The 10,401-nt window shown below is 50.2% G+C and overlaps 1 protein-coding gene across 1 annotated transcript; it reads right to left on the reverse strand.

Annotated features, from left to right (window-relative positions):
* Positions 1–6,172: 6,172 nt before the first annotated feature.
* Positions 6,173–10,016, reverse strand: GPR101 (G protein-coupled receptor 101). The gene has a single exon (XM_027054770.2). It carries the CDS (start codon positions 9,996–9,998, stop codon positions 8,505–8,507), a length of 1,494 nt encoding a protein of 497 aa, XP_026910571.1. The 5' UTR covers positions 9,999–10,016; the 3' UTR covers positions 6,173–8,504.
* Positions 10,017–10,401: the final 385 nt, after the last annotated feature.

Here is a 10,401-nt window from a genome sequence, read left to right on the forward strand (position 1 = left end):
TGCACATTTCTGGTTATTGGTTGTCTTTTTCTGTTTGCTGTCCTTTGGAGGTTGAGAATGTTCAAGTTTGACTTAGCTGTGTGTAGATTAAAAATCTTGGGACTCAATTTTCTTGGATTTATTTGCTTTGACTAAACAATAGTCAGGTGTCATAACTCCCCAAATGTCAGGAATTTGTGTGGCAAATATTCTCCCAGCTTGCCATTTTGGGGAAGCAGTCATGAAAATCATACATTTCCTGTGATAAATTTTATTGATAATTATTGGCCTTATTGGGGAAAACGTTTGAAAACAACGTACACATATGCTTCAATTCATGAACATTCTCAAAGCCGTCCTTAAGCTGAGGAGTACTTGTTTGTGTGTGTGTGCGGGGGGGGGGGGGGGGGGGGGGGGGGGGAGGCGGGGTTTCAAAGAAGTCGGGTTACCCTTGAAGGGGAGATTGAAATTCAGAAGGACAGGGTCAGAGAGTTGCATTCTGAAGGAGAGTTGGGGGGACGTGGAACTCGACTGGTTTCCTCACGGAGGGAGGTAATTCCCGAACCACTAGGATGCCTTTGTCTACATTGAAGGATCAGGGCTCTGATTGGTGGCAAATAGGCCTGGGACCTGGAGCTGGCCGGTGAGAGAGGAGGGAGTGGCTACCCAAGGTCAGAGGTGTCTCTTAACAGTGGAATTTTCAGATCCTCTGACTTTCTTCCATTCAGTCTCAGAATCATAGGCTGAGCCCTGTGAGGAGTAAGTGCAGTTACGAGATTCATTGGAACCAATTCCATTCTCCTCTAAATACTTTGAACTAAGCAGTTGTTATAGTGAGCTTCGGGGGACTCTTCTCCCGCCGGGTTGGCTGCCTGATAGTTTTATTTAAGCTCACAAGCCCTCCTACTTGCATTAATGGTAGTAGTTGGCTCGAAAGGCAAATTTATTAAAAGAATGAGATCTTGCCATTTGTTACACATGGATGGAGCTAGAGGGTATTATGCTAAGTGAAATAAGTCAGACAGAGGAAGACAAATACCGTAGGCTTTCACTCATACGTGGAATCTAAAAACCAAACCAAAACAAATGAACAAATAAAACAGAAACAGACTCATGGATGCGAGCACAAACTGGTGGTTGCCAGAGGGTAGGGGTGTGGGGGGATGGGCAAAATAGGCAAAGGGGATTAAGAGGTACGCACTTCCAGTTATAAAATAAGTCACGGAGATGAAAAGTGCAGCAAAGAGAATACCATCAATAATAGCGTAATAATGTTGTGTGGTGACCGACGGTGACTATACCCACCGTGGTGAGCGGTGAGTAAAGTATAGAATCGTTGAGTCACTACGTCGTACACCTGAAACTAATATAACATTCTAAGTCAACTATGCTTCGATAATAAGGGCTAAAAAGACAAAGGCAAATTTATTTTTGCAGCAGGAAAAAGTCGCCGCCTAGACATGGCATTCACAGGTTAAGGTGAAGGCAGCCACATGCGGGTCTCATGGCAGCCATCTTTGAACATCTTGAAATACAATGTGTCAGTCAGTATTTAGCTTGATTTTGGAGTGAAAACTGGAGAAGGGCTCTTCACTTTGATTGAAACGGAGATGAATAGTTCCCTGAGCCCCTGCGTGTGGGCCCTGAATGCCACTCGGGAAGCACGAGGCACGCGATTCCTTGAGCTGCTGCTGCTGATGAAATGACGAACTCGCGGGCTCTTAAGTTTTAGACATATTTGACTATTTCATACGTGTCCCGTGTGTACATATTTCATGGTTGGCGTTCGAGGTGTCACCGTTTTCTCCCCCTGGGGCTCCAGGGAATATGCACTTGCCCTCTTGTCCCTCAGACCTTAGTGAGCCGCGGTGGCTGTGACCGGATTGGGCCCAGGGAGGTGTTCTAGTCCTGACTAGCGGGGCACCGGGGGGTCAGGAGCCCAGTGGGGGGTGGCCCGGGTGCTGGGCAGTACTGTTTCCTGAAAATGAAGGCTATTCCCTGCCTCGCCCCGCCCCCCCCCCCCAACCTCATTGCCTTGGGAATAAAGACGGGCACTGGTAGCCCTACAGGCCACCCGCTCTTTCTCCACTCTGCCCACCCCACCCTCACTTTGACATCCTTTTCACTCATAGAGGGCTAGGCACCCGCCCCTCTTCTGCCAAGCCCATCAGGACGGCTTCCCCATCCCACTGCGTACTTCTTAGTACTTCTTATATTGGGATAGCACAATGGGAAATCTCAGAGCCCCCGTCTTTCATTCTGTGTAATACAGTTAGTTCATCCCGCGTCTTCCCTTGCAGCGAAAGAGGAGGCACGAACAGCTGGTTGTGTGTCTCCCTCGCTGTCTTCCCACATAATGACCAGATACGCACATTAAAATTAGACTTTATTTAGCATATTTAAGAAGAATACCAAGGACAGATTAACAGCACCTATTTAAGAAACACAAACATTACTCAATAATAATTAGTTAAGCCACAAACATCAAACTCTCTGCCTTCCCCAAGCAGGAGTCCGTTATTCCTGTACAGCAAAAAAAAAAAAAAAAAAAAAAAAAGCATTGTAACCATTTTAGAAACGATCCAAATTAAGCCAACCAACATATGAAACCTTGTCCTTGGGCAGAGTCTCTGAGACACTGGTCCGTGTAACAGTATTGATCTATGAATTTGACTGGGGTGTGACGGGGTTTCTCTTCTTGCCGGGTGAGGAGGACAAAGCCCCACCCCTTTTGTGCACCTGAAGGTAAGTTGTGCCAATGGGAACCTGGCCCCAGGATTGTAGTTTGGCAATCCTTTGAAAAGGCACTTCTAAATCACAAATTTTTGGGGGGAAAGGAAAAGGAACATTTTAAATTCAAGGTTTAAAATACTAAGGAGAACTGTTTGTTGACTGAATGAAGATTTCTATTGTTTTCAGTCTCAAAGTAGCACATACAATTTGGTATTAAAGGCAGTTTGAGAAATTATTCAGTGAGGGTATCCATATACACACAGTTTTCTAGTTGTAATATTTTTGTTCTTATAATAAACTCTTGGTTCTTTTTGTCTGATGCAAACGCTGTCGATACACGATTGTGATATTCTCAAACACCTTAGCTGTGACCCCTGGAGGAGTCCCACTACATTATTTACCCACCCGTGCTCGGTCTTCTCTCTCAGGTGATTGACCAAAGAAAAAAACCCGAGCAGCCTTTTTCTGGTTTGGGCGCTGCTCTAGGGGGCGGGGAGGGGCACGATATAGACCTGCTAAATGCAAATCCTGTCGGTTCACAGTATTTTTTTTTTTTTTTTAATCCTGCTAACAGGACTCCAACAGCCTATCCGGGGGTCTTTGCTCTTTGAGGGGGAAAGGACTGTCTTCTCGGATTCTGCATTCTATACGTTCAACTCGTGGACGCCAGGCATACGAGTGCCAGCGGGGACTTTAGCCGAGATGATTAATTCGCATTAGTGACCAATTGTACCAGAATGAGCTCTCACCTGTCAGAGACTCTACCAGGGGCGTGAGGAATGAAAGGCACCGTTACCTGCTACCCCACCTTGGAGCCATGTTATACAGCCTGTAGCATACACTTTAAAAATGAAATTTTACAAACGAATGTACTACGTTCTACTTCAGAAACGGACCAAGGTGTGGGTCACACAGAGAATTCCGCATGCACTTGATTAACATTACATGTACATCTACCCATGTTTGAGGATGACACTATCTACGAACACACAAGATCTAATATCTAGCACCTTATCTCCAAGAACACTGGTATTATACATACAGTTACAGCTCACAATTCGGAGAACTACTACAGAGAGAAATACACCACCGAAACGGACAAAAATATCAAATTTTTAACATCAGAGTTGTAACACGGATGAAGCGGGGGTGGGGGGTGGGGTGGTGGAATCCACTCAACTTTAAAGCACCGAACCGAAACCAGTCTCGTTTTTGGAACAAGGGCGATCCGGTAATGAACCCTCAGACACGGCGAGCCTCTGGCGAGTGTGGAAATGATGCGGTCTCCTCTTGGTGCGTGTGTGCTTTGAGATCGAAGAGCTTTGGGAGGTGACGGTGGGAACGTCTGACTCCCGTTGGCAACCTTTGTTTACCTCGAGGGTGCCTACTCTACTTACCAAAGAGCGGTGAACTTGCCGGTGATGCGGCAATCAGTGGTCAAGTTCTGCAGATTGTGGCTTTCCTACTTCTGCCTCCAGCCAGTCTTGTTGCTTTTAGCAGAAGACTGCTGCCAGCAGGCAGGGCACTGGCCGTAGAGGAAGAGAGCGTTTGGAAGTAACTGGAAAGAATTTATGACAAGGGCTTCCATTCTTTCTACGTTTTCGGCGGCAGCCTGTTTCCTTATGCCTAAGCTGGGAGGGGCTTCGAGGTGGGTCAAGAGCACCTGTCCGGCCCGCAGAAAACCAGAGGGACAGAGATAAGGAGGGACAGGGTTAAAAGCCATGACTGACCAGCTTTTCTCTCCTTATCTTGGTAACTGGCTGGCAGCCAACTGTTCCTTTAATCTTTCGTCTGCTCTAGGAGGAAAAGACGTTTTGCTTTAGAGAAGCCTCTCCTGACCGCATGGGTTTTGTCTTAAAGAGCAATACAGCAAAAAAAACATGAGGGGAAAACACTTCTTTTGATTTTTTTTGTCCTCAAAATGTGGGGGAAGGCTTCCTCCCAACCACCTCGGAGGCTTCGATTTGGGGGCTCTCCAACTATCAGGTGATACAGGATTCTTCTCTTCCAAATGGTGCATCTCAGACATTTTTAAGAGCATCTTGGCAAAGTCTAAGAGAGAACGCCTAGTTTAATCTCGTACGTTATTCTTTAAGGTGGTACGAAAACGAAACCTTCTGAAGTAACTTCAGCTCGATTGGCTAATTACGTATCAAGTAAGGCGTTAGGCACCTTGTAATTTTATCGGTAAGGGATTTTTTAGTGTTCTGTGGGTTTTTTTTTTTTCTGAAATAAGTGGACAGTGGTCCACAGGATTGAATGTGCCCCCGAAGATGGGTGGTAGTGGGTGCTTTTCTGGGTAAGAAACAAGGTGCCTACCTCCTAAATGATAAAATGGCCCTTTTCCTTACGTCGGATTTGAAGTTGATATCCCGTCATCTCTAAATTGTATTGGACGGAAACATGCCTTTAACTGCTGGCCACTCCTATCCTTCACTTCTCTCCTTCCCTGCTTCCTCGGGCCCCCGGGGTCCCTTGGAGAATGTGCCAGCTCTGGGTGCCGGAGGAGGAGGGGATGCATGGGAGGGGGTGAGCCCACGGAGTGTCCTCAGGGGCCAGCGCAGGCAAGGGGGAGGGGGAGTGAGGCAGGTGGAGGCAGGGGTGTGATGGGCAAGAGGGAGGCAGGGAGCTGGCAGTGCAGAGGACTTCCCAGCAGCTGCCGTCGGCGGTGCCTTCGAGAAGATGGACCCTTGCATCATAGAAGCCCTGGGCTTGTTCCTTATTACCGCCTTCCCAAGCTTGTTGAAATTGGTACGTTAGCGAGAGCACCTGCGGCTCCTTGGCAAAACTGGATGCTTTATTATTTTTAAATAAGGAAATCATTAAGTTGGAAATCACATCATTTCAAAGTCTGGTTCGTCTGGCCCCTGTACTTTAATGGGATTTTTACTGCACATATGAAGTGGCCTTGGCAAAAGAATACATCCTTTAAAAACATTTAGGGAGAGCTATTGCACATGAGGATGTGTGAGGCTAATGATGGCTTTTTTGTGTGTGCTTCCAGAGTTTTAAATGACAAAAGAGTATGTGCAGTAAAACCTCATTAAGTTGATAGTGTTTTATTCGAAATGGCACAAAATTTGAAGCAGTTGCTATCTCGAGCTAACTAGAGGCCCCATTGTTCATTAAGCAGAAAATGTCAGCAAAGCAGAGTGCTCTCGATTCGAAGGTCCTCTTTTCCAGTCTATTTTCAAAAGGTTTTCACCTTTGAAAAATCCAATTTGCCGTAAGAACAGACAGTGACTAAAACAGGGAAGAGAGGAACTCTGAGAAGGAAGTTGGCGAGTCCTGGCGCCCTGGAGAATGTTGTGTGTGCTGTTAAATGAACTTACCACGCTCGCACAGGTTGTGGTTCCATTCTGATTATGATTTTGGCAAACAATTTTCTCTGATACACTTGGAAGGGGTTGAGCTTTAAAAATAAAACGAGAAGTTCAGTTTCAACATAATATTTGGGGACACTTACGTTTGAAAGCCTGTCTCCTACCCAGGTAAGCATTTCTACCCAAAGGACAGGCCGGAGCTGTTTGGAACTCTTGACCATGACAGACCTCCGAGGCGATACCCCTCCCCCCATAACAGGGTCGCCCACACAGGCTATTTCCGCACCCAGATATCCTTTGAGGACGGGGCAGTGTGAGAATGTGGCAATGAACGGGTGTCATAAATTGACGACTCTTAATTCGCTTCATACATTTTGGTAGAAAAATGAACGATAGCGCGAGGGTAAACAGCAGCCCGCGTGTCTTGTCTCAATTGCCACACACTCCAGGTTAATGGGGTTGGAATTAGTTAAGTTTATCGTGGTCATAGTCATACTGAGTTGACGGGCCAGCTTAATACTGTTTGCATCAATCCCGGCTCCTTTCCTAAATCCTGAACATGGCAAGCCCAAATCTCCAGGCAGACTTATTCACAGCTCAAATAACGCTGCTGTTTACCTCTCCCCCTTGAGAAGCTCAGGTTGGGATCTGTGAGGAGGAAGAGATAAAGAAAATATCAGTGAGCCGGGCATTTACATGGCTGAAGTTTGAGTTCTAATACAGACACGGCAACCACACAAGAATGAGGCTAAACTCTGAATGTGGCCATCTTTATACACAACCGTCCGATGAACATTTTTCAACCAAATTCTCCCACCTGTGCCTCCACCCATATTAACATTGGATTTCTGCATGAACAGTTGACTGGCCACCAGTCGGCTTTAATTTGACCTTCAGGACGATCAAAAACACTCTCTTGACCGTTTTGGGGGCCCATGTTATTTGGTCATGTCGACGTGGTCTGGGCCCCCAGGAACACACAAGGATCTCCTGACCCGGAGTGATTTCAGGGTCGGAGATGTGAAAAGCCCTCCCTCTGCACTGACCCTGGGGATAATTTAGATATTGTAACGGTCTTCCCAACGCAATACATTTCAATAGCAATAATCGGGACATGTCTGACCCGAATGCTTTGAAACGAGGGTTGCTTGAAATAGGTCGGATGCTTGCTAGGTATTGAGAAACCATCCTCTCTGCTATTTCTGACTCTCTTGTATTTCTCTTCCACATCTGCGGGGAGCTTAAGGGCTTTAAGGGAGAGCCACAGGTAGAAAAAACCCATGGGTGTGCCTGGGGGAAGAAAAATGTTTATTCTGCCTCGCTTGCTCCCCACGTGGAGGTCACGTTTCTTGTCTATGATCCCCTTGACACAAAAGAGATTTCTAATGGGCACGTCACTCTCGATCGGGAGTGTGAGTTTGAGAAACTTTTGGCCAGTCCTAGTTACATTTCTTTTTTTTTTTTTTTTTCTGGAAAAATCTGTTTGACCGAAAAGGCCTCTGGGACTGGCAGAGGAGATGTTGCAGATTCTGATGGGCATCCCAATTCGACCACAAGAGGAACATTACAAAGTAGTGGCGTGATTCCTGTCCCACTGTGGCTCAAGTAGGAGACAGAACGAACACCGTTTTAGTGTCAACTGACAATTTTCCATGCGTAGGGAATGACCTTGGTCCCAGCCCATGCACAAACCCAGGGTTTTACAGAAAAAGAAAAAAGCCAACTGTTTAGCCTCATGGATGTGTGTTATTTCTCTAACTGTTCCCTAGGACCGGCTTCCCATTTCAAACATGCCCTAATATCCTCTTCCACTTCTCTGGGTCCCTTGAGAGGATCTGGGAACCTTCTTCGTATCTTCCACACACGACGCCCTTTGTCTTAGGTTCCAAAACAATCTTGGCACCGGACTGTGGGTCTCTTCAGTTTACAACACTGATCAGTCAGTCAGGTTCTGCTTCTTGGGCTCCAGGAACGATTTGGTCCACTGCTTTTCTTTCAGTCGAAGCTAGGCTGTAGCTCTCACCCATAATCTCTTGACCCGAGGGCCTAAAAGTCCTCAGGTTCACAGGCGTCATCTTCCTCTTCCTCTTCCTTTTCCCTCAGAGCAAAAGCTGGGACGTTGTAGCTCTGGGGAGACAGATCCAGGACCAAAGTGGATAGCCCTTGTTGCCTTAAGAAATTTAGAGCCTAATAATTTGGGGTGGGGGGCGGGGGGGGGGCGAGAAATTTCAGTCAGAATCCTCAAGTCCGTGCTTTGAGGGGCACACTTTTAAGGGAAAGCTCCAGTTCCTACCTCTTCCGTATATTTAGCTGTCTGTCTGTCTATCTCATGGTGAGAAGGACGTGTGCAACACCTTGGCCTGAAATGGTACGGGTTGGCGTGAGTGGGGCTGTGGGGGGTCCATGTGAAACAAAGCCGCTCCCGTTTTCCGCACTGTGGACAGTTCAAGGTTTGCCTTCCGGCTAGCTTCAAGGCAAAGTGGCGGAGTCGTGCGAAGGGACGGTCTTGCCTTCGGTCCCTCCCTCTGTGCCGGCTTCTGTTCCCGGCAGGTCCGGGTGGCTGTCTTCTTTCGGGGGCTTCTCCTTGCAGAAGAACTTCTTCAGCATATCCTGGATTTCCTTCTTGATGGTCTTGTGCATGTAGCCGTAGATGTAGGGGTGCATGCAACACTGCAGGAAGAAAAGCCAGATTATTATGGTGATCACCCACTGGGGCACCTTGGTTTGGACATCCACCCACACGGCCAGAACCGCCAGAAAGCAGTAGGGCCCCAGGGAGAGCACGTAGGAGAAGACGATGAGGAAGATCACTTTCGCAGCCTTGCACTGGTAGCACCTGGGCAGAGGGGGGTCGCCGGTGCTGTTTCGACGACTGGGCGGGAGGCTCTCGGGGATGTTCACTGCCTCGACGTCCTCCTCGCTGAAGTTGAGGTCATCCTCGCCGAACTCCGCGTCATCTTCACCCAGGTCGATGTTGCACTGGCTGACCTCCACGCGGCCCTTGTCCGCCTTCACGCTGCCGGCGGGTTGGGGGCCACCGTCCCGGCCCTCTGAGCTGCCTTCGCTGGCCACCGAGCCGCCGTCCCGGACCTCCTCGCTGCCCGCGGCCGCCACCCTACCCGCACTGGCCTCCGCGCGCTCTTCCTCGGCCTGCACGCCGCCCTCCTCGGCCTCGGCCTCACCTCCGTCCTGGCGCCGGGACGCAGCCCTCCTCTCTCCCTCTTCGTCCTCGTTCTCCACACGATCCTTGGCCCGAACCTCCAAGCTGTGGCTCCTGACGTTGTACAGCAGGGCATGCTGCCGCCGGGCGGCACCGAACACCACGGAGTAGCAGGCAATCATGACGACCAGCGGCAGGATGATGAAGGACACCACGCTGAGAATGGTGTAGCTGGGGCTGGCCCCCCAGATCATGGAGCAGAGGGCGTTGCGCTGGTCAAAGGCAGCCTGGCCCCAGCCGTAGAGAGGGGGGGTGCTCTGCAGGATGGCCACAATCCAGGTGCCGTAGAGGAGCATGTAGCCCCGGCGGGGGGTCATCTTAGCGGGGTAGGAGAGAGGGTGGATGATGGACAGGTAGCGGTCCACGGACACCACCACGATGGTGTTGACACTGGCGAAGGCGAACAGGTGAGTGAGGCTCACCAGCGCGGTGCAGAAGTGGCTGTTGAGGGGCCAGAAGAGAGGCACGGAGGTGGCCACCACCCAGGGGGCCACGAGCGAAATCTGCAGCAGGTCAGTGACCAGGAGGTTGAAGATGAAGCGGTTGGCGACCTGCAGCAGCTGCGGCTTGCGCTGCAACACGAGCGCCAGCACGATGTTGCCGACGAAAGAGGCGGTGAGGAACACGAGCAGCACGCTCGAGCGGATGATGCCGTGGGCCAGGCTGATGGGCATTTTGGACAGGGGCACGCACGTGTGGCTGCTGTTGCTTTCGCGCGTGCTGTTGGTGCAGGTGGACGTCATGGCGACAGAGGGCGGGCGGCGGAGGCGCGCCGGGACCGCACTCAGTGCCTGTGCCGGGGACCAAAGAAAACACGCGGGCCGGGTTAGTCACCCCGCCGAGCGGGGCCGCTTCGGGGACCCCCGCGCCGCGCCAGTCTGCGCGTGACCGCGGCTCGTCTGAACCTCCTCTGCCCCTCCGGGCCCCTCCGCCCCTCCCTCTCGGGGTCTCGGCGCCACCCCCCACCCCCCACCCCCACCGGCCCCTCGGCGGGCGCGCGCGCGCTGCGTCTCTCTCCCACCGTCTCTGCATCTCTCCAGCGATCTCTCCCGCCGGCGCATGCGCGCGCGCTGTCTCTGCCTGTTTACGTGTCGCTGTCTCTCTCACCCCAGTGTCCCGCACTAGCGCACTCGTCACGTGTCTCTC

The sequence above is a fragment of the Acinonyx jubatus genome, chromosome X (assembly GCF_027475565.1).
Source record: "Acinonyx jubatus isolate Ajub_Pintada_27869175 chromosome X, VMU_Ajub_asm_v1.0, whole genome shotgun sequence".
NCBI classification, from domain to species: Eukaryota; Metazoa; Chordata; class Mammalia; order Carnivora; family Felidae; genus Acinonyx; species Acinonyx jubatus.